Genomic DNA, 25151 nt, shown 5'->3' on the forward strand with positions numbered 1-25151 from the left:
GGAAACAACGTTTGAACATAATTTTTGTGAACCGCCCAGAGAGCTGTAGAAATGCAATAAATAAATAAATATTTTTGTGTGCATATCATATCACACATGTGTGTTTTAAAACAGGCTGAGAAAAATATTTTCATATATAGGAAAATATTGCTAACCTAGCTGAGATCTCTGCATTTACACTGTACTTTCAAAGTGGCAAATTGGTATGGATCCAAAATAATTAAATGTTGAGGCAACCCATCCCTGATGGGTTATCAGGGATACACAGCACACTCACTTCTACTTTAGTGCACAACCCACGATTGTTTCCTTTGTAGCTTGTGCAGCATAATGTGTGAACCCAGACTGCTGGTTTATTTAGGGGCTAAACAACCCAACAGGTAACCCATGGTTTGTTGTTACATTAACCACTTAGTTGTTTAGGAGCTGTTGGTGGTTGTGTGCTAAAGTGGAAGAGGAAGGTTATATTGCTTGGTTAAGTTGCATTGTCCAACAGTGTGGGTGGCCTCAAGATGGTTAGCCAGCCGTGGTGAATCTTCAGTTGCAGTTCTTGGCAGCAAACTCATAGCCTCATTAACAGTCAAAGACCATCTCGTGATTCATGAATAGTGAAGATTTTTTATTTGTGTATTAAATATTCAAGCATAGCTTGCCAAAACATAATGCTTTGATTAAATACAGCAGAATGTGCATATTAGTTTTCATTCATTCTGAGGAATCCATGTTTTTTTATAGCAGCCTTTTAATTTCAAGTGCTATAGCTAGAGACTAGACTACTGCAGAGAGGAAACCCCCCTCAAAATATTCACTCCATTCAAATACAATAATAGGATGGTCTCTATAAGGTAATCTTAAAGTATTTTAAGGTCTGATCTCATCCTGCACTTTAGTAGCAGTGTGTTGTTATAACCTGTCATCTCCAAAACCTTAAATTAGAGTAAACTCAGCGGTATAAGATTGATCCTCAAGGGAGACTGCTAGTAGATCTTCAGGATGGATTTCTGCAAAGAAAAAATAAGATGGACCTTGTATGTTGAACAGGTATTTAAAACAATGATCTTGCCAGTTTTATGATTTTAAATATTTTTGCTTAATACAGTATAAACAATTAAGATGTATTAGAGCATCTGAAAAAGGTAAAAGCGTGTAGCATCCAGCCCTTCAACAGAGTTTTACAGACCTTTGTTGATTTTCCTCTTGAGACTAAAGTATAGAAAAGACTTCGTTTTGCTTAATATGGTAACTTGTTTTACAATTCATGCATAATGGTAGATGTCAATTACTGAGTATAATTTCTCAGGCATCTCAAGCTACATTAACTGCTTTAAGGGGCTGGTAGTTAAATACCTGAAATTCAGATGCTGAGCTACTAAGGAATACACTTATCACATACATTGGATGTATTGAAGATGCTGAATTTCATGTAATGCTTATATTTTTGTCTTCCATTTTACAGTGCTTGTAATCAGTGGGCATTTGGCACGCTGCCTCCTTTCATCAAACTACAAAGAGTGTGTGAAAAAGTCTTATTTGCGATTAAAACATTGGAAATATACATTTTACAAAACATAGTCCACATTTTACATCTCTTTATAACTTTGTAACTTGCATATTTTGATAGAAATTGACCGAACAGAAATTAACTTCTCTATAAAATGTATCTAAAGTCTGAAGAATGATGTCCATTAGCAAATCAGCAGTGCTTCCTAATGGTTCGTGGAAATATAGGGTATATTGGCATGGTGCAGTTTCATGTATCAATCTAATGTTTGCCATTTACAAAGCTGTTTTTAGCTCGAACTACTCTACCTTCACTCTATATTGCTGATGGAATGGTTGCGTGACAGTCGAGGGCTGGATTCTGTTTCTTCCCCCCTCCACACTTTGGCTGTGTTTGTGCAAAATGCTAAACAAAAATTCATTAGAATCCTGTCTTAACAATCATGAACAAGTGTGCTGATATGTGTTGTCGGATTGTTCCTGCTTGGTTCCTCCTGCAAGCAAGAATGGCTAAACCAAGCTGTTACAGGTCTGAACCAGAACCCTGGATTTTCACTCCCATAACATGCTTGTATCTGGAAGCCAGCTTCAAACTCTGACTTGTTAAGGGAGTGACAAGCCAAGTGTCATAGTTAAGCTGTAGGGCTAAACTTTTCTACCCTGGTGAGCTCTTGGATAGATTAGCTGCTCCTGCTTGCAGTAGGAGCCAAGTGGGAGCAATTGGGCAGCTTGCATGAGAATTCTAGCTTAGTGTTTTGTGCAAACATGTGCTATGACTAAACATTTTATCTGAAATCTGTGCTTTGTCACATATGATACAGCACAGATTTCAGATGAAATGTTCATATGTGGGTAGTAGCAAGTGCATACTTGCCCTCTAGTGCATTTGTATTGCTATTTGAGTGGTTTGAAACCAGCTGTATAATGGATAAGATCCAAAGTCATCTTCAGGTCCGCGAAGAGCTATTTAACACCTTGTATTAGACTGTTGTGCAAGAAAGTGAAACTAAATTGAACAAGTTCCTTTTGCTTCTGCAAGAACTTACACAAGCAGAATAATGAAAACTGTTATAGAACCTACCTGTTACGGCATTGCATGAACACTTAGGCAAGTATTTGCAGAACAGCACTAGTAGCTGTTTTCTTTGTTCTTCAGATCAAACACCATGTTTTTGTTTTCGTTTTTTGCCATACAGCTGTTCATTATACAGTCTCCCACCTTGCTAGGCTTTGATTTTCATGGCTGTTGTTATCCACCCTGAGGTTAGGATGATAAATCCAAATATGCAGATTTTTAAAAGTGCAGTTCTAAACTTAGAAAAAACTCAGATGATTTAAAATATGGATTGATGTCCGCAAGTTTTCCTGCTGCAGGATTGGAAGCAATCCTAATATAAGTGTGTGTGTGTGCACCTCCTCCTTTTATCTAGGTATCCCAGATATAAGGTCAGTAAGAAGCATCTTGCTTGTACATACCGGTTAACCTACCCTGTACTTGACAGTTCTTGTGTATTCCTCCACCCCACCCCAAATATATCAGTGTGTGTGCTGCTTGTCCTTGGTTCAGCCCAACTCATGAACTGCTGGACTAGAAAATTTATGTTTTGATGGGTTGTTTTGGTTTAGAGTTAAATGGCAATTTTAGTTAGTTTTCTAGAGTTTATGATGGGAATCTTGCTTATCATTCTGGTAGTAGCAATCATAACTTATTTTGTTTGATATAAGAGGCTGTTTGTGTCTGTTCGTGTTATCGGCGTATGCTTAGCATTTGTTTATAAGTGGGTTATTGTTAAAAAATGGTTAAATATTATAGAACATTCATAGAGATAATGGCAAAAGCATTTTGTAGAGCAGGGATGGGGAATTGCAGTCCAACATCAAATGGAAGGCCAGATGTTCCCCACTCCTATCATAGAAGGTTTGAAAGCAAATGAAGTGTTTTCTGTGTCCAGCATAGTCAAATGTATAAATGTGTTCTTCATTTAGTGTCCTAACATACATGCTATTACCACTGAAAAATTTAATCTGAAAATTCAGATTGAATAATATTTTCAAGTATACTTACTAAACATATTTATTGGAACTCTATGCCATTGCACCTCCTTTCTTTTAAAACAAAAAAAACCTGCCTTTGCATGATATTTTGCTGATGTAACTGCAATATTAATCAAACATTGCTCTTTTCCTTATTAAAACAGGTCTCAAAACTCTAGGGAGAGCAATGTTAAAACTCTTTAAACCTTTTGGCTGCTTTTTAACACTTCATATGCATCGCTTCAAAATGAACTAGTTAATGGATACTAAACTGCTGATGTGGAAATGTTTAAAATAAAAAGTGATGGGGGAGGTTTCAACTTCAGCTACCCCAAAGTAGCCAGGCTATGGATGTATGTGTGTTTGAAAATTTCTTGGGGGTGAGGAAAGGATGAAACAAGTACTAACTAATTACTGTTAAATATGGATGGTTGATCCCATGAGAAATAGCTCTGTGCAATGCATGACTTTTGTAATAATGGATATTACTTTTGTATGACTCTGAAAATACCTTATTTTACAGTCCCAGAAATCTTGGATAGAAAATACTTTCACCAAACGGGAATGTGTGTACATTATACCAAGTTCAAAGGATCCTCACAGGTAAATTAAAATTGATACAGGGTTTTCCCTTTGGACCTATAGACAAAGTAGTACCAGTGCAAAATGGAATTCCCCACCACTTCTGGTCAGTGTAGCTCCTTTGCCCCCACAAAGCCTCTCCAATTGAATGAAGACATCTGGAAGGGCTTTTCAGTGGGAGCAGGAGGCTCAGGTGAGGAAGTAATTCTCAGTAAAAATAATAATAAAAATGTGTTTTAAGAATTTTCTGTAGGAAGTAGTCAGAAATCATTTTAGTTTGTGAAATGTGCATTCCTTAAAGCCAGTAGATCCTGCAAAAGATATGTTAAATTTGCAAATATAAGAGGATAAATTGAGTAGATGGGCAAAATGCCAAGTTATCTTCTTGTATTCTTAATCATAGATGTCTTCCAGGATGTCAGATTTGTCAGCAACTTGTCAGGTAAGTACTTATCTATTAAATGAAGCAATTAAATCTGTCTCTTTTAAAGAGACACACACTATGGTGGAACATGGGAGAGGGTTTTCTCTGTTGTGGCACCCCTATTGTGGAATCCCCTCCCCTTGGAGGCCTGACTGGCATCGACACTGTCTTTGTTTCAGCCCCAAGTTAAAACCTGGCTTCTTTGAGGGCTACGTTTGTCTAAAGCTGCACATAATTTTAATTGCTTTTAAATTTTCTACTACTTTTACCTTGTTAGCGGTTTTTAGCTGTGTACATTTTTAATTGTTTTATATTGTTTGAATTGATTTTATCTGTATGCTGCTCTGATATCCCAATGATATAGGGTGGGATACAAATGTTTAAATAAATACATAAATAAATAATAAAGATTGTTTTGATTAGCATTTTTAAAGATAGTTTTGATTTGAAGATTTGGATTCAATAATATATCTGAAAATGACTGGAAGCAAAAGACAAGTGAAGTACAGAAAATTTAATAAAAACATGGATGCTTGTATGAAGTGAGTTGACTAGGGAAACTGGAGATAGATAGACCTTTACTGATACGAATAGCAAAATACATGCTGATTCTCAATGTGCCCCTGCCGTGACGTTCTCTAGTCCTTAGGCATTATACCTCTTCTACATGATCATGATGAATGCACTATATACCTTGGCTATGACTTTTTTGAAATTGCTAGCTGTACCCGGTGTAACATACGCTGTTGTAGCATATCTTAAAGTTTATTAATTAAATATTGGGGGGAGCGGGCTGCTTGGAGGCTGCCGATACAGCACCGTCTGGCAGACCTGGGGGGCAGGGAGGTCGGGAGGAGGGAGAGCAGGTGTTCCCCTCTCCCTGGGGTTCCTGTCAGCCTTGGGCCGCCCGCCCAGCTCGCATGAGATTAGGGCGGGGCCTGGGCTTGCAGCAGGTGAGTGGCCTCCCACCTGGACACCAAGGGCCCTGGCCATGCCTCGCTCATCCTCCAGACCATGGCACTGCCCCCTTCGTGGGGAGGGAGAGTGAAGAGGCAGAAAGGAGGGTAGGATTACCTTGGTAAGCCCGGAGGAGTCGGGCAAGGGGCTTAGCAACCTGTATCAGCTGACGTTACACGTTGTTATTGTTGCTTAGCAACCTGTATCAGCTGAAGCCTGTACGGAAACATACCTAAGCGTTAGATAGATAGATAGATAGATAGATAGATATCTACTATAACGTTAAAACCTCAGAGTAGGGGTTTGCAATTGCCATATCTTTTATTTTTATTTTTTTAGAAAAAGGTAGTGACTGATTCAAAGGTTTATGCCAGAAGCCAGCAGGTATTTTCACCGTAACAAAAGATGTATTCCCAGTACTATGAGAAAAGGCTGTAACTTGTGCAATTATCCCTGTGTGTCTCCCCAATTCTGTACATTGTGATGATTATCTGCAGGTGTTGCTGTGGTCGCTTGGTCCGGCAACATGCTTGCTTTACTGCAAGTCTTGCTATGAAATATTCAGATGTGAAACTGGGTGAAAATTTTAATCAAGAGATAGAAGAATGGTCAGTAGAAAAACATACCGAACAGAGTTCAACAGATGCTTATGGTGTCATTAATTTTCAAGGAGGTTCTCATTCCTACCGAGCTAAGGTATGTACCCAATCCCCCATTTATCACCTAATGGTAGTGTTAATGAGTGTTTTTGTAATAAAATGAAATACCCCCAGTGAAGATGAAAACTACTTGTCTTTGAACATGGACGTGGTAGTATGAAAACAGATGGGAGTGAAGTCAAGTTCCTTTATGACCGAGTTACACTTCAGTTTAAAATGTAATGTGGCATTCAGATAATATTCAATTTTGGGCGTGAATGGGGTTTGATGATTAATCATTGTCTAAGAATCCTGAAAGCCTAAATTCACCTATTTAACAGTGTACCAGACCTCTGAACTTAGTCTGTGTCCTCATCTTGTCCCTACAATGTATATATTCTGTAAATATGTCCACTCTGACTCCAGCAAGCTTTCTAAGTATTTTAGTATGTGCAATATTTATGAATTGTGAAACACTTAAAACAAGTTTTCAAGAAGTCACTGTTGTGGCAGATATTATTCAAAATCCTTTGGTTAGAAATTATCCCACTAGAAATGATTGTGTATTTGGAATAGACCTGTGAACTGCACAGTTATCCTTATGTATCAATTGTATTTTATGCAAGTCCCAGTTGCATGATTAAAAATTGTTAACGTTCCTAACTTTTTCTTGTTAGTATGTGCGATTGTCATATGACACCAAACCTGAAGCTATCCTGCAGCTTATGCTTAAAGAATGGCAGATGGAACTGCCAAAGCTGGTTGTTTCAGTTCATGGAGGAATGCAGAAATTTGAGCTTCATCCGCGCATTAAACAATTACTTGGTAAAGGCCTTATTAAAGCTGCAGTTACAACAGGAGCCTGGATTATAACTGGAGGAGTAAATACAGGTGAAGTCCTAACTCTAAATATGCTTTCCAATTCCCATGCTCTTGAGACAACTGGATCCCATCTCAGTATGATTATTTTGATGTCAAAATGGCATCTGTATGATTGTATTCTGTAGGGCTATGGAGACAGCAGGTTCGGAATCCTATGTCATGATGGTGGCCGGAAACATCCACGGTGCCAGAAACTACATCACAGAGGATAAAACTACAGAAAGGGCATAGCTCAATGATAGGCCATAGCTCAGTGGTAGGTCCAATCTCAGCAAATCAAAATAGAACCAGCAAAGACCCATCTGACAGTCAGTGTAGTCAGTAATGAGCTAGATGGGCCAACATTCTTCACTCAGTATGAGGAAATTTCCTAATTATAGCACCAGTTCACACATCACAGTGGCAAATTGTGGCATAATTAAACATGGGCTAACTGCTACGTTGTTTAGCTCCTAATCAGCCCATTGGTCTGGATTAAGACGTCACACTGACAGCCTTTAATCACACCAATCAGCAGTTGTTTACATAAACAGAAAGCGGTTTGTAGGCGGTGCTGATCTCACAAATCGTGGGTTAAATAACCCATGATTTGCTGCCATGATGTGTGAAATGGGCCAGTGTTAAAGATACATGCACACTGAAAAACAATTCCAAAATGGTAATTTTCGCACAAGCTTGTGCCCCAGATTGAGATTGTAGGAGCTCAGAAGGTGCCCTTCATGACAGCTGATTCATGTCAGGATTCTATGATGGTTGCAGCTATATCGTGTTGCGTGAATCTGCATTTATTTTCTGTCAGTAAAACTAGAATATTCCAAATTCCCTAACTCTGGTGTTGCTGAGGGTATGAAACAATGCCTTTCTTCAAAAGTTGTGATGATTGGCTCTCTTGGGAAGACTGACTTCTTAAATACGCATTTTTAGCCTCAAGTTTTGAACCTGCTTATTAGAGATCTCATTCATGTCCCTGAGCAATACTTGCAAGTTAGAAGGCTGAAAATGTAGTCTTAGTGTTTACATATGTTTATTTTCAACTCTGTTCATGTAGTATAACAAAAATTAACTAAAACGTGTTGTATTGTTCTTGAATGTCTTTCAATGTTGTCAATAGCAGTGCTTTGTCTTTTACGTTGAGCAGAAGTTATTTCTCTCTGGAGGGCTAAGCGTGAATATTCGGCATTTTTCTTGCAAAAAAACACACACCACTTAATGTCTCTATTATTTTGTGTCTACTGGACACATGGATTTCCAGCTAAACTTTAGAAAGTGTTTCTTCAAGAGAGACTGTGTGACATACAATTATTTTAGGAAGTGAAGGTTAAATGGTAAAGTTTTCAGGTTTTCCAAGAATTTTAAAGGAAGAAGGAAAAGAGAAAATAATTGCTTGCCATATATAGTGAGGATAGAACAGGAAGCAGTGGAGTTAAATTAGAGAAAGCTATGTCTAGTTTAAAAATTTGCAAAAACTTCTGAATGGTAGGGAAGATCAATCAAGAGTGTATTGCTCAGAAAGAAGTTCCATAAATGACATAGGTGACATGTTTGGCCATTATCCTGAACTGGGCCAGCTATGATTCAGCTATTGTACACTCCAGTTCACTAATACAGGTCCTGTTGTATGTCCCACCACCAAAAGAGGTTCAGTTGGTGGAGGGGCTTCAGAGGAGGGTAATGTGGATGATCAGTAGTCTGGAAACAAAGCCGTATTAGAAGAGATTGAAAGAACTGGGTATGTTTAGCCTTGAGAAGAGAAGACTGAGGCATGATAGCACTCTTCATGTACTTGAAAGGTTGTCACACAGAGGAGGGCCAGGATCTCTTCTCAATCATCCCAGAGTGCAGGACATGAAATAATGGGCTCAAGTTACAGGAAGCCAGATTCTAGCTGGACATCAGGAAAAACTTCCTGACTCTTAGAGCAGTATGACAATACATCCAATGACCTAGGGAGATTGTGGGCTCTCCCACACTAAAGGCATTCAAGAGGCAGTTGGACAGCCATCTGTCAGGGATGCTTTAGGGTGGATTCCTGCATTGAACAGGAGGTTGGACTCGATGGCCTTATAGGCCCCTTCCAACTCTACTATTCTATGATTCTATGAATGCAAGGTGGGGCCTTTTCTGTTGCAGCACTCTGGATGTGGAATTTCTTCCTGAAGGAGGTGAGACTAGTCTCATTCCTGATAGTGTTTAGGTGGGCAGTGAAAACATTCTTATTCTGCTTGGCTTTAATGGTTTTTAATGGCCAAGCATGGGTTGGTTAAGATATTTGGCCAGTTGATATTTGTCAATATCAATATTTGGCCATTGAAATTTGTGGATATTTATTACCAATACGACATAATTTTAATAATACAGCAATATGTTCCTGAACAGGTGTTGCAAAACATGTTGGTGATGCCCTTAAGGAACATGCTTCTCGATCATCTCGAAAGATTTGCACTATTGGTATAGCTCCTTGGGGAGTGATTGAAAACAGAAATGACCTCGTTGGGAGAGATGTAAGTTTTATTATTTATTTATTTATTAAAACATTTATCTCCCGCTCTATATCACAGGGATCTCAGGGCGGCGTACAGTTAAAATCATACATATAAAATAGAACAATAAATATTCAGTTCTAAAACAAATCAAACCATTAATATGTTAAAACCTATATGAAATTTTAAAAAAGTAAAAGCCAATTAAAGCAAGACAGTGTGCAGGCTGGTGGATTTCGCCATCAAAGGCTTTGTTAAAAAGCCATATCTTAACCAGGCGCCGAAATGAAGCCAGTGCCGGCACCAGTTGGGCCTCCAGGGGGAGGGCATTCCACAGCTGGGGTGACACAACAGAGAAAGCCCTCTCCCACATCCCACCATAGCGTATATCTTGCGTTGGTGGGGTACAGACTAGAGAAGGGCTCCTCCGACAGATCTCAGGTCTTGGGCAGGCAAATACAGGCAGAGGAGCTTCCTCAAGTATTGAGGTCCCAAGCTGTTTAGGGCTTTAAATGTCATTAACACCTTGAATTCTGACTGGAAACCTATTGGCAGCCAGTGCAATTCCTTTAAGACCGGTGTTAAATGGTCTCTATGAAATGTTCCAGTCAGCAATCTAGCTGCTACATTTTGCACTCGCTGCTACTTCCGAGTCATCTTCAAGGGCAGCCCCACGTAGAGTGCATTGCAGTAGTCTAATCGAGACGTTACCAGTGCATGTATTACTGTGGCTAGGTTATCCCTGTCTAGGAAAAGCTGTAGCTGGTGGATCAGCTGAAGCTGACCCCAAGTACTCTGGGCCGCAGAGTCCACCTGGGCCTCCAGTGACAAGTGATTTTATATGTATAAAATCATATATGTATAAATGTAGGAGTACTCCCAAACTCCACACCCGCTCCATCAGAGGGAGTGCAACCCCATCCAGAGCGGGTCGCTTACCCAATTCCCGGACTCGGGAACCACGAACCAACAGAGCTTCCATCTTATCAGGATAAAGCTTCAGTTTATTAGCCCTCATCCAGCCCATTACAGCCTCCAGGCACTGATCCAGCACTTTCACTGCCCCAGCTGACTCTGACGACAAGAAGAAATAGAGCTGAGTATCATCAGCATACTGAAGGCACCCAACCCCCAAACCCCTAATGACCTCTCCCAGCGGCTTCATATAGATGTTGAATAGCATGGGGGATAGCATAGAACCCTGTGGCACCACACAGCTCAATAGTCGTGGGGTGGAACAGGAATCCCCCAATTCCACGCTCCGGAATCACCCCTGCAAGTAGGAGCAGAACCACTGTAACACAGTGCCTCCTACTCCCATCTCACAGAGCCGATCCAGTAAGATACCGTGATCAATGGTATCAAAAGCCACCGAAAGATCCAGGAAGATCAACAAGGTAGCACTCCCAGTTATTTCTCTTATGCCTTCGTAACTACATTAAGGCTTTGATCTGAATTCTTCAGTAAATGAAGTCCATTTGTGAAGTCAGGTTGTGAATGGAAGGGCTCTTCCTGCAAAAAGGTCCTCTCCGCTTTTAGAATGCTTGCATATCCTATGTCCGTTTCCCATCCCAAAATTGAATATAAGCATACCTGAATCAAGCTGTATCAATATTCCAATGGGATATTTTAAAATAAAAAACATAAATGTTGTAAATAATTTTTGTTATTTTTTTCCTTGCTATGTTCATACTTCATTGATAATAGTAACCACTTGAATAAAACTCAATTCAGCTTTCCCCTTGTATTACAACTTCTTATATACCGGAATGAATTGGAAGTCCATAGCTGATGAATAAACAGGTCATTGGCAATGGGCAAATGCAAGTGGAATTTTGAAGCCTGACAGATTTTTTGAAAGAAATAAAATCTGATTTATGTCCATCTGAACAGAATCATTGTGCTTTGTTTTACATTTAGATTGTTGCTCCATATCAAACCCTGCTAAATCCTTTAAGTAAATTAAATGTCCTGAATAATCTTCATTCCCATTTCATACTGGTGGACGATGGAACAGTTGGAAAATATGGAGCAGAAGTAAAGCTACGGCGAGAACTGGAAAAAACTATCAACTTGCAAAGGATCCATGCAAGTATGTGTAGCCCATGTTTAGCAAATTAAGTGGTGTTGGGGCTTTTTATTCTATCTGATGAAGTAAGAAAAGCCAGTAGCTGGGGAATGGATGTCCAGAAGGAGGCCCAGGAGTTGCACCAGGCTTAACTGGTGGAAGGTGTCTCATGTACAGTCGTCATGGATTTCAAGAGATAGGAAGGATCCAGTACAATTTCCAACTGTGAACCTGACCTTTTCAGAGAAGTTCAGCCCCGTCAACAATAGCATCTTCCAAGTCCCTTGAACCACCCACCAACACCTCAGTATAAGCTTATCCGACACTTATCTTTTTGAGTTTGAGCTTCCTGAACGGCTTCAGCCATTGCAAAGATGCAAAGAGACCACAAAGTGCAGGTGACTTGCAGTTCCAGTTCACTTTGCACTATGGAATGTCGGGAGCCCCATTCTCCTTAGGGGTAGATATAATTTGGGATATCTAATACTTGGATTTGCATGTGAGTAATGTAGAGGAACCTTGCCCGTTCCCTACTAAACTACTTCTTCAGTCACATAAGATCATTGTTGAAGTGTCATTTATGCGAGTTTGTTGCTGGGTAATGTGTGTTTTTACATCTAGTTTGTTTTTTAAAAACTATGAATCTGTTTTGAGTACCAGTTGGCAGAGAGAAGCATTACACTGCTTACGTATTCTGTATTTGTTGTAGCTATGGGCTATCTTTTACTGTGTGCGGTTATTACATGTTTACAGTTTTACTGTGTTCAATTTATATTTATGCTGACTTAGTTGGCTGCAGTTTAATTAGGTCTTCAACATGTGTAAACCACACTTTAGACCTTGTGTATGATTAACTGTATTTAAAATGTGTGCTACTCAGCATTTTAACTTGTTTGTGCAAAAGAAGGAATACGTTGAGTCTAGTATTATGTTACGAATATTAGCTTTCTGACTAGTATTTACCTATATAGGTATCAGGAAAGATTATTAATATTCAATGAAGATTTTTATGTATACTTTGAGTTAAACACATTGACCTTGAACTGAAAATAATTGTGTATTTTTATATTTCTTATCAGTATTTCTTGACTTACTCCAAAGGGCATTCCAAATCCACTTCTTTGGTGGGACTGCCAGAATTTAAGCATTTTTCTCATATGTTTGTGTCAAGGCTTATTGTCTCGTTCTGGTTCGAAGGTGGCTTCCAAAGGCCCCTGAAGGGCTGTTTGGGGTGATCAGCTTTAAAATGGAGTGTTTCGAGAGAGGTACCCCATGTTGCAATAAGAATAATTAAGAATCTTGCAGCATCTTAAAGTCTAACAAAGATCTGATGATGTGGATTCTAATTCATGAAAGCTTCTTAACCTTTAGACTTCAACCTGGTTTGCACGATCACCACGGCTTAATCAAGCTATGGTGGCTTGTTTAAGCTGTGGTGTTTGCCTGGCACCATTTGTCTAATTACCTGTCTGGGCACAGCTTGTCTGAACCCTCAAATAACAACTCTAAACAACACATGGCCTTTTATACCCGGGCAGATAATTAGGCAAATGGCGCCTTGGCTCATTTAAACCACAGTGACTGTGTGATGGGGCCAACATTTCCAGTATCTGTATGCCGTCCTTTAACAAATAATGTTCTGAAGGCTATTCACTGGTAATAAAACAGTTTTTCCCCAAAATAAAACAGTCATACAATGTAAAACCATTTCAAATTCAAAGCAAGCAACAATAATAAAATATATATCCCGCTCATTCCCAGAGATCTGGGAGAATAAAAAAGTTTACCAAAAGAGTCAAAAGAAGGCCGTAAATGGACTTCTCTAGGGAAATTGCCATGCGCTTGCAGAGCTGAAAAGAAGCACTCTTTGGCCTCCCAAGGATCACTGGGAGGTTTCATCCCTTGCCTTCTAGGATTCTGCTTAACTTATGCAGGTTGCAAAACATAGCACTTAAAAAGAATGTGTTTCTATTCTGAGTATACAGAGCCCTGATGGTAATTCTAGTTCTTTAAACTCCTTTTGAGTTCAAGTCTTTCACATGTAGTTGACTTTTAAATGGCCTGAATTGTGTTAATTCAAAAAGTAAAGAAATACAATGAGTAAAGAACGGCATTTTTAAAAACTTTCTTTGTGTAGGAATCGGTCAGGGGGTCCCTGTGGTGGCGCTCATATTTGAAGGCGGTCCCAACGTTATCCTTACAGTTTTGGAATACCTTCAGGAAAGTCCTCCTGTTCCAGTAGTGGTCTGTGAGGGGACTGGCAGAGCCGCAGACATCCTGGCTTATGTTTATAAGCAAACAGAAGAGGGAGGGTAAGTCTTTTTAAGCATCGATGTGAACATACGGAGCTGCCTTTTATTGAGTCAAGATATCTGTATGTAGTCCAGTATTGTCTACTCAAACTAGCAAGAGTTGTCCAAGACCTTGAGCAAGAGTCTTTCCAAGCCTTGCTAGCTAAGTTCCTTTCAACTGGAGATAGAATTTGTAATCTCCTGCACGCAAAGCCATGTTCTCTACAGTCCCTCCCCTTCACACAGTTATGTCTTTAAATTGAAGAGGACTTCCTTGAGACACATTATGGATAAGAATGTCATCTTCTGAAGTTCAGTTCTTTGCTCTGGTGTTGCTTTGAATAAAAGAAAAAGTTAGAACTCTTAGACTATATTTATGCTACTGATAAAAGGCTTTCTGTCTTTTTGTCTTTTGTTTTTAATCTCAGAAATATTCCTGATGGAGCAGAGCCTGAAATCATTTCAACCATCAAAAAGACATTTAACTTTGGGCAGAGTGAAGCAGTTCATTTGTTCCAGACATTGTTGGAGTGCATGAAAAAAAAAGAACTTGTAAGTAAATATCTGCAGAGTATACACTGACAATAGGATCACTTGTTGTGAAAATAACCTTCTTGTGTATTGTACACTTCTATAAATATTTTAATATGAGAAATTAAAATAGCTCATCCCTAAATTTACACTTTAATTTGATAATTTGTAGGCCCATTGCCTTAGAACCCATACTGCTTGTTTGTGTTAGTTTGCTTGGTTCAGGCATGCCGTAATGGCCCTACATGAATGACCATGGAAGAAGCCTCATCTACTTCCCCTCCCACATTTGGCTCATATACTTCCACTCCCATGATTGTTCATATATTGCTTGTTGCATTGATATCCGTCCTTTGTTCCCTGACTGAGCTGAAGAAGCATACATAGGTGTCCTGAGTGATCTCCTACCAAAGCAGTGATTAAACTAGACCAGCAAGTTTGCAGTATCATATGCCTTCAGACTATTCCCTGACAAATCAGCAAACGATAGTTTACATTTTCCTTGCAAACTAGTGTTTAATCCCTGATTTGCAGGATGAGCACAAACCATCATTTGCTGGCTCAGATGTAACAGAAAATGATGGCATGTTGCAAATCAGGGAGAGAGGGACTGGGTTCGTACGATATCCTGCGGCTCATTGTAGGTTATTTAACCCATGATGACCTGCAACACCCATGGGTGCCAGGTTGTATATCCATGACACAATATCATGTTGCATATTGCACAGCACGAACTTGCCATGTAAATTATTAATTTTAATGCATTTTGGGGTCTTTTGTTATGGCTTATGTTCAAGACAAGAGAACTGTTAACTTTTTACTACTGTTAAAAGAGATGGAAAACATTTTTTCCTAACGTATTTTTCAAAATAGATCACTGTGTTCCATATTGGGTCCGATGAGCATCAAGATATAGATGTTGCAATCCTTACAGCGCTACTAAAAGGTTCGTTTTTTTGTGTTGTTGTTTTTTACCTTGAAAGCATACTATAATTAGGGCTGCACTGAATGCTTTTTTGGGGTGGGGATGTTTTCCCCAGTACTGCTTAAAAACACGCACATCCTTGCTCACCATTTTTTGTTGACTGTTCTCTGCCTTCTCATTCTCGGATTAGTAGCTGCTTTGGATGTATCTTTTTAAAGAAATTGTATTAGTGATCACAGCTGTCATCTGGTTGGCTATGTGGTATCGCACATAGTTGACACATAGATAAAGCTACAGGGCAGTGCTTTCTGGCTCAGCGTTGCCCTCACGATGAACAGACAAACACTTTTATTTGTTTCAAAGTGCCCTCCAACGTTTTCCTGGGAAGGTTGCTACTAACTAAAGTTTTCATAAAAGCCTCCCCTCTCAGTTAAGCCTTAACAATAACCATAATCAGTAGCTCTCTTTAAAAAGGGGCTAATATATATCATGGCCTGGGGTTTTAATCTTTACAAATTCAAAGACTTTCCCACAATATACAGTTTTTATTATTTTACCTTATGAAATGGATGTGTTTTCTTTCCATAATGTAAGCAAAAATATGAAATCAGCTGTTTCTTTTAGTAAGCATCTATATTGAATATGATCACTTGTGGAAATAGGATTTTTATGATTAGCAATATAAAAGTTCAAACCTGTTTTTCTGTTTGTTTTTTAGGCACAAATGCTTCTGCATTTGACCAGCTTGTCCTTACACTTGCATGGGATAGAGTTGACATTGCCAAAAATCATGTTTTTGTTTATGGTCAACAGTGGCTGGTATGTAAATGTGATAGTTGGAGTAGTGAAATCTTACTAAAATGCTGGTTTATAATGTAACACTAAACCATGGTTTAGCATTATATGCACAAGCAGGAATCAGCCCTTATGAAGCACCAGGCTCAAGTGCTCCTCTCTCTTCCTTAGGAGGAGGAATAAACAAGTCTACACTTTCACATTAGCAGATTCGTGGTTTGTCCTTATATAAATCAGGAATTGTAAATTTTAATACATTCTAGCCAGTTGCTAAACAACCCAGGGTTTGAAGTTGGCTTGCTTAGCAATTGACAAGAGTTTATTTTATCCAGATAACTGGTGTCATCCAAGGCAACCACAATTCCTGGTTTGAATGTAGTGAGAAGTAAGGAATCTGTTAAAGAAAAACTAAATCCTGGTTTATTCTTCCTCCTGACCATGTGGAAGGAAAGAGGAAGGGGAGTGCTCAAACCTGGTGATTCATGTGGGCAGATTCCTGCGCATGCACGTTATTCAAAATTATAGTCTAACGTTTTGTGGGAACTCATCCACTGAGCTACTGTTAAGAGGAAATTTTCTTTCCAAATCATAGTGGTCTGCTACAGAGAGAATGCTGCCTAATCTCCTAAACATGCAATCATGTACAGTCCTTGCTCCTTCCTCTCACGTACAAACTCCCTTCTCCCTTTCCTTTGAGCAGATTCTGTTTTGCAATCAATTGTAGTTGGTGCTAAGATGTTCACACACACAACATTAACCATGGCTAGTTCCAGAAAGGTAAGAGAACATAATGCAAGCCCCCCACCCCCATGGCATCTCTGATCTAGTTTCAAATAACTATTTTTGGGCAAGATGCTTGAGCAGGTAGTTGCCTTGGATGACACCAGTTATCTGGATCCATCTCAGTCTGATTTCCAACTTGGATCTGACACTGCTTTTGTTGCTCTGATCTATTATCTACATCAGGAAGAAGGTGGAATGCAACCCTGTTAATTCTTCTGGGCAGTTGTATAGGGCTCTATTTGTTTCCCATGGTGTTTTAATATGCTTGAGTAAATCATAAGAACATAAGAAGAGCCCTGCTGGATCAGACCAAGGGTCAATCTAGTCCAGCACTCTGCTCACACAGTGGCCAACCAGCCATCGGCCAGGGATGAACAAGCAGGACATGGTGCAGCAGCACCCTCCCACCCATGTTCCCCAGCAACTGGTGGACACAGGCTTATTGCCTTGAATACTGGAGATAGCCCACAAAATCCTCGGAAGAACTTACTCAGAAGTAAATAAACAGGGCAAGCTCCTGCATATCTACTCATAACAAAATAGGACAAGTCCCAGAAGTCAGCAGGGCTGAAGCACTCAGCAGCTTCTTCTGCAGGCCCTCTCCTGGCATGGAAGATCTATTTTCTTTAATCAGCAGAGCTTTTCCCTGCTGAGCACCGAGGAAGGGATCCCTGCTTCTTTCCTTGTGAGTACACTTGTTGCTCATGCTTACTTCTCAGTGAACATGCTATTTGAAAGTGGTGCTGAGAGATTCAGTCCTGCTTACTTACGAGTAGACATGCAGCACCTACTTATTTCCCAGTAGGCTTTTAAAAACTCAGTAAGAATCACATTTTGGCCACACCCATGGATGGAATGCACTCTCTGAGACCTTTATCAGATTGGAGTTCATCCCTTGCACTGAAAAGGATTCTCCACCCCTGCTTTAAGCCTTCTGTTTTATTATTTTAACTTAGTTATAAGCTGCTCTGGGAGCTCCCTGCACCAAAGATGGATATAAATAGCTAAAATAAATAAATAAAATCAGCATTGTATTGTATTTTAAATTGTGGGCTGATTTTTGTTTGGTTTATTTCTCAGCTGAAGTGCTTTAACCTTCCTGCTTTCATTTTGCATCACTTTGTAAAAATAACTTTCTGGTACTTTGACCTAATTAGAACTTATAGAGATAATAGAATCTTATTTTGGCATATTGTCATTGTCCCCAAACATTCGTATTTGCATATGTTATTTCATTTTAATTTAAGTATTCTCCCACTTCTTCAGGTTGGATCTTTGGAGCAGGCTATGTTAGATGCCCTTGTGATGGACCGAGTTGCCTTTGTGAAGCTTCTTATTGAAAATGGAGTAAGCATGCACAAATTTCTTACAATTCCCAGGCTGGAAGAACTTTACAACACTGTAAGTTGATGACAATTCTTTTGCAAGATCCCCAGTCACTGTTTTTAAACATTTCTAATGTGAAAAAGGACGTTGCATTTATAGCTTTAATCTTAAAAAATATATATCCTTGCATTCAAAAGGAAATACTATTTCACACTGATATGGGCAATAATTATTTGAAAATAATAGTTTGAATGTAATTCTTTTTATATCAATAACTTTAGTAATGGTACAGTACTTGAAATGTAAACTGTGAGATGCCATTGCAATGGGACAGGAATTTGGAGCATGTGTTGCAGATGATAGCACTGTTATCCTGCATTTAAGAGCTAATCTTGAATATACTTATAGGAATTAGTCTTGAACTGCATGCAAGTCTGCATGACCCCTGATTGAAGAGCAAAATATTGCTTTTTTTGTTGAAGACAGCTTCTTATATGGGGAAAAACGTTGTTTTCAATTAAAATCTTAATTTTTGCCAGTTTGTTTTCTTGGGCTTTTAAATATAAAGACGTCAATTCAAAGCAATGGCTTTTGCATCTATCTGAAGAGGAAAGTTTATTTTTAAAAGACTGAAAAGTGAGAAAATCAAGTTTGGGGGGAATAGGTGTCATTTAAAACAGGAAAGAGGTGAGAAATTACTTCAAGCTATGCTGGACAAATTAAAGGAGGATTAAGCAGCTGCAAAGCCTACTCACTTTTCAGATCCCCCCCCCCCTGGCCAAGTTATTGAGGAAAAGGGCTATGAGGGAAATTACAATTCTTTTAAAGCCTTTTCCCTTCCAGAAGGTTCTTCAGTGGTTAGAAATTCCTTACTTGTTTTGGGTAATGGATTTAAAAGCTCACGTATCTGGGAAAGGTGGACATCCACTAGGGGAAAACATTCAGAAAAGAAGAAACTATTAACTTTTCAAAAAGGTTTTTATTTTCATGTTTGCAGAGGAGCATATTTTCGGATCATGCCTGGTGAAAGCTTGGTTTAGGTAGAAATATTCTGTAAGTAAAGGTGAACAAGGAACTGATAGCGCTTCTGTTTTAATCAAAGGTATTGCTGACAATGATAACTTGGGGGAAAGTTACAATATGTCAATGTACTCCTCTGTTTTCTTGCATGCCTCAATGTGTCTAAAATCCTGCTTTCTTCTCTTCCATATCAAGAAACAAGGCCCAACAAATCCAGCTCTCTTTCACCTTGTACGAGATGTCAAACAGGTACGGAATTCAGTTGATGAAATGCTTCCATATCTTCAGACATATGTGAAGAAGAAAGAATATTTTGTAGACCATGATTACAGCCCTATTTATACTTAATGGTGAACCCCTTGACATTTACTACCAAGTACCATTGAACACTGTGGGTCTTACTTCTGAGGAATGATGCACACATCATTCTACACAGACTGTTAAGTAAAATATGAATGTGCAGTTTGTACAATAACGTTGCATACACAAAAATATACATCCAGAAGAATTTGTATTTCTATCCATAAATGAGCATTGCGAAACACTATATACTTTTTGAAATAATGTTATGAATGTCTTATAGAGGCGTTGTTCAGATGTAATGCTCCCTCCTTCCTCCCCTCTTGCACTTGGATTCCCTCCTCCAAATGTCCTTGTTTTTGCTTACTATAGTTTGCCATAATGTCTGGATCCTAGTTAACACCTTGCCTCCAAAGCATAGTTTTGAAAGAAATGGACAGAGCGAACCCATGCACAAGAGGGGGGAGGAAGGTGTGAATGAGTCTCTTGGTTTCCCCAAATAGGCTAACCATGGTTGGCATGGCATCTAAACTGAGATGCTGAGTCACTGGTACATGTTGCCTAACCAGCAGTGATCTTGCAAGGTCTGAGATCAGATGCCTTACTTACCCAGTCTTGCTTTTGGGAATCTCTTTAACTGGAGGTGCCAGGGATTGAATCCAGAAACATTTGCATGCAAAGCATTCGCTTTAGGATTGAAATGTGGCCCTGCTATCACTCTTTGTGTATGGGACTCTGATGTGTCATACAGAAATGACAACATGTTTTAATTGTTAGTGGTTCCAAATTAATATTGTCTTATCCCCAGGGAAACCTTCCTCCAGGATATAAACTCACTTTGATTGATGTGGGACTTGTTGTTGAATATTTGATGGGTGGAACATACCGGTGTACTTATACCCGAAAGCGCTTCAGAGTGATATACAACAGTCTCAGTGGCAGTAATCGGGTATGTGGTTTCTTTGGCTTGAAATAATCCAAACTAATGTGTTATTTAATCTTTTTGAACTATTCACTTTGCATAAAATAATTAGAGTTGGTTTCTGAGAAAAGTGTTTCCCCTAAGATTGCCTATAGCCTTTTTGTGCAAAGTATTAACTATATCACTGCTTACTAGTTTATTACTATAACTATACTATTACTACATTAATATTTGGGAATAAAAATACATGATCTAGCCACAGTTAAGTGCTTAGCTTTTGGCTGGATTGCGCCCTAGGTGCTAAAAGCACTTTGCACACATTGTCTCACAAAACCTTAAAATAATCTTGCAAGGTAAGCCAATATTATCCCAGCATTGCAGATCAGGTCTGGGTTGAGAAATCTGAAAGTTTCCTAAGGCTCCCAGTAAGCTCATGCTTTACATGGGAGTTAAGATAGGGACTTTTGCAGCTCGTTCACTCACCACTCTGTTGTACTTCGTGATAACGCATTAGCTATTTTTAAACCATTTTGGTATTGTAGTTCAGTTAAGACTCCTTTGTAAGTCTCTATGATTGTGCAGAATTCAGCCAAGGTACTGCATTTTTATAGAATCGTGCTTTTGTTCATGTCTAATTTTCAGCGCTCTGGACGAAATGCTTCGAGCAGCACCCCTCAAATGCGTAAAAGCCATGAACCTTTTGGTAACAGGGTGGATAAGAAAGAAAAAATGCGGCATAATCACTTCATCAAAACTGCGCAGCCTTACAAACCAAAGGTATGAGACTCAGGGCAGCCAGCAGTATTCAGAGGAGATGCTTTTGGAGCAAAGAGCTTTTGCCTTCTTAGTATGATATTGGCATGTACTGAGATTAATTAAGTAGTTTATTATACTTCGTGTTAAAAATAGCATCTTTACCCTAGTCAACAAAAACCAGGCTGACAACTATTACCCAGAGGACCTTTTCTTCTGCCGCTTCCAGATTGTGGAATGGTCTGCCGGGAGAGATTCGTCAATTTAACAGTCTTCTGGAATTTAAGAAAGCCATAAAGACTGATCTCTTCCAGCATCTCTACCCAGTTGAATTTTAAGATGCCTTTTAATAATGTGCTGCTTTTAATAATGCATATGTTTTAAATGTTTTAATCAATTATATGTATTTTATGGTGTCTGCATTTGTGTTGTACCCCGCCTCAATCCAGAGGGTAATGTGCCAGAACAGGTAAAGACAATTCAAGCAGTAGCAGTTCCTTTTGTGACATGTGAAACTGAGCTGAAACATTTGAGACTTGTCACTTTCCTTCTTCAATTAACTTAACTGATTTTTGTGGCTATGCAATCTTGCAATTGTTTCCCCTTGTTTACAAAACAGTCTTACTACAAGGAAAGCATGAGGCTTTCTTTATAGTAAGGTTAAGATAAAATCACCTTTTCATTGGGAAAGATGTTGAAGGTTCTCTTTCCCGGTACATTACATTGCCAGCCTACGGAACAATTTAATTAAAATTATTTATTTATTTATTTATTTATTTATTACATTTTTATACCACCCAATAGCCAAAGCTCTCTGGGCGGTTCACAAAAATTAAAACCATCATAAAACAACCAACAAGTTAAAAATACAAATACAAAATACAATATAAAAAGCACAACCAGGATAAAACCACGCAGCACAATTGATATAAGGTTAAAATACAGAGTTAAAACAGTATAATTTAAATTTGAGTTAAAATTAAGTGTTAAAATACTGAGTGAATAAAAAGGTCTTCAGCTGGCGACGAAAGGAGTACAGTGTAGGCGCCAGGTGGACCTCTCTGGGGAGCTCGTTCCACAACCGGGGTGCCACAGCGGAGAAAGCCCTCCTCCTAGTAGCCACCTGCCTCACTTCCTTTGGCAGGGGCTCACGGAGAAGGACCCCTGTGGATGATCTTAAGGTCCGGGTAGGTACATATGGGAGGAGGCGTTCTATTATTTGAGGGATGTAGACCACACCCTACTCTTCAGTAAAACCTAGCCTTCTTTTCCTTGTTATGGATACACAGTCCAGGCCAATGGTTTTAACCCTCCATTAACTGAGAAAGTTCTGCCTGTAATCCTCCTAAATAGGGCAGTGAAGCAAGTAATGTGCACTGTTGTCAACTACACAGCCTTTATGAGTACCAACATTGAAGACAATCAAAAAACGTTGCACCATTTGTTGAACATGTTTAAATGTGTTCTTGACAGAAGGTCTCAATATAAAGTTTCTTCTGGTGTTTTCTTTCTTTCTTAGTTTGATGGTTGAAGACCACATTAAACCATACTGTTGTGTTTTCTTGTTAAATTGTGTATAGTGCTTTATGATCCTCGCCGTCTTTTTTCCATACAATTCTTGAATTAGTACTATTTCCCTTTTTAAGGCCGATACCACTACAGAAGAAGGAAAAAAGAAAAAAACCAAAGATGACATAGTAGATATTGATGATCCAGAAACAAGACGCTTTCCTTATCCTCTTAATGAATTGTTACTATGGGCAGTGCTGATGAAGAGACAAAAAATGGCCCTCTTTTTCTGGCAGCATGGTGAAGAATCCATGGCAAAGGCCTTAGTGGCTTGCAAGCTATATCGTTCAATGGCCTATGAATCCAAACAAAGTGACCTTGTTGATGATACCTCGGAAGAACTTAAGCAATATTCCAAGTAAATATTCCATCTTGTTAAATGTTTTATAAGCTATTGCATAAAACATACAAGTTGTAAGAGAATCTCAAAACTAATTTTGATTCTGGTTTCAAAGGCTTGTTTTTGTTTTATTTATTCTGCATGTCCCAGTTCTTCCCTTAAGGAACCCAAAATGGCTTACACAGTCAGAAATGCAGAGTTTGGTAGCTAAAGAACATTTTAGAAGAAATTAAGCTGTTTGTTTTTTAGTGGTTGCAAACAAACAAACAATCCTTGGAAGCTGATGTAGGAATTAGAAAAAAAGCCAGATGGAACTTCTGTTGATCATGAAGTTTGATATCAGTGTCCGGAGTCATCTCCCATAGTATAATAGAAATGTGTGTCCGGGAAGCTCGGACAATGGCAGCAAGGTAGAAGGCCTTTTCAGTGGTGGCCCCTCAATTATGGAATGATCTCCCTGACGAGGCTTGCCTGACACCAACGTTGTTATCTTTTCGGCGCCAGGTCAAGACTTTTCTCCCAGGCATTTAACAGCATATGCTGAGTTTTTTAACTGGCCCCAGAATAGTTGTTTTTAAATAGATATGTTGTCTATTTTTGTATGTATTTTATGCTTTTATGGTTTTAAATTTTGTATATTTCTTTTTAATGTTCACTGTTTTTCTTTTGTAAACCGCCCAGAGAGCTTCAGCTATGGGGCGGTATATGAATGTAACAAACAAATGAAATAAATAAATAAATAAATAATGTGCATATGTATCTTCCATATGGCTGTTTTATATATATATATTTCATCCCTAGTGAGTTTGGGCAGCTGGCAGTTGAGCTACTGGAGCAGTCATTCCGACAAGATGAAACTATGGCTATGAAGTTGCTAACTTATGAGTTAAAAAACTGGAGCAATGCTACCTGCCTTAAACTAGCAGTGTCTTCACGTCTTCGCCCTTTTGTAGCTCACACTTGTACACAAATGTTGTTGTCTGATATGTGGATGGGAAGGCTTAACATGAGGAAGAATTCTTGGTACAAGGTAAGCCGTCTTGAGATTTGCCTTCAGTGGAATCCATCATTTTAATTATTACTACAGTGTTACTTATATGAAAGGGAAAACATGTTGAACGCATAGTCATGCGAAGTCTTCCTCAGTGTAATCTTTATTTAGGGTTAAGTAAAATCAAAGCTGGAGGTGGTATTTGAATGAACAATAACTCTTCTTTTGATGCTTTATTATCTTTTTTAAAAAAGGTACAGAAATGTAGAAGGCAGAAACCAGGCAAGTAGCCCTTAACCAGAGGTGGATATCTAGATCATCATGAGAACTAATATACTACTAAAAATTTAGTGGTGAAACATTAACAGACTGAAACCCTCTTGTAAAATTGAAATGTCATTTAGCTTTCTACAGGTAGTAAAGTAAAATGTGATGTAGAAGCTGTTCATATTTATATTTTAGTAGCATAAGCTGAGCAAGTGAGAGGGCTAACAGAATTCAGACAAATCAGCAGGGTGTGGATGGGTGTAAGTTTTCGGAAGCAAGTCATATAGCCTGGATTAACAATAGCAGAAGCTATGTTACTCTCTGGATACCACGCTGGAAATTTACCCCACAATGTCAGACTGTAATTAGAAAATTTTGATAAAGTGTAGTACTGATACAAAGCATCCTTCAACATTATTTTTAAAACATGAAGTGCTGTTGTCTGTCTTGTGTTCCAATTCATCATCTCTCACTTGCTTTGCTAGTCAACTAAGAGTAACGCCCATTTTACTAATCAGAGATGGGTGTGCTTCAGAATTTTAAAAGGGAAGATTGACTCAGTTAAACTTTGTACGTTGGCTGCAGAAAGTGGCAAGTATTCCTGAAAAAAATTAGGAAAAAGGGAAGAAAACTATTTAAATACATCTTGTTGAGCAATGTTTTAGCAATTGCAGATATTTTCTCCTTAAGAATAGTATGGAAGGTTCTATGTGTATTGTGGTAGATAAACATAAAAATATAAAGCCTAATCATTCTTCTACATGTTTTACTTG

General features: G+C 38.8%; 1 protein-coding gene across 2 annotated transcripts in view; it reads left to right on the forward strand.

Moving 5' to 3' along the window:
• Positions 1-25151, forward strand: part of TRPM7 (transient receptor potential cation channel subfamily M member 7) — an 81382-nt gene that overhangs the window by 26411 nt on the left and 29820 nt on the right. For both annotated transcript variants that reach the window (XM_063142481.1, XM_063142482.1), the window contains exons 2-17: positions 4058-4137; positions 4520-4558; positions 5995-6193; positions 6813-7026; positions 9394-9518; positions 11418-11589; positions 13703-13877; positions 14285-14408; positions 15261-15333; positions 16031-16131; positions 18157-18291; positions 19432-19485; positions 20345-20485; positions 21101-21235; positions 22858-23138; positions 23922-24150. In XM_063142481.1, the coding sequence (XP_062998551.1) occupies positions 4058-4137; positions 4520-4558; positions 5995-6193; positions 6813-7026; positions 9394-9518; positions 11418-11589; positions 13703-13877; positions 14285-14408; positions 15261-15333; positions 16031-16131; positions 18157-18291; positions 19432-19485; positions 20345-20485; positions 21101-21235; positions 22858-23138; positions 23922-24150 (2277 nt within the window). The remainder of the gene's footprint in view (positions 1-4057; positions 4138-4519; positions 4559-5994; positions 6194-6812; positions 7027-9393; positions 9519-11417; positions 11590-13702; positions 13878-14284; positions 14409-15260; positions 15334-16030; positions 16132-18156; positions 18292-19431; positions 19486-20344; positions 20486-21100; positions 21236-22857; positions 23139-23921; positions 24151-25151) is intronic.

The sequence above is a fragment of the Elgaria multicarinata genome, chromosome 16, assembly GCF_023053635.1.
Source record: "Elgaria multicarinata webbii isolate HBS135686 ecotype San Diego chromosome 16, rElgMul1.1.pri, whole genome shotgun sequence".
Classification (NCBI taxonomy): Eukaryota; Metazoa; Chordata; class Lepidosauria; order Squamata; family Anguidae; genus Elgaria; species Elgaria multicarinata.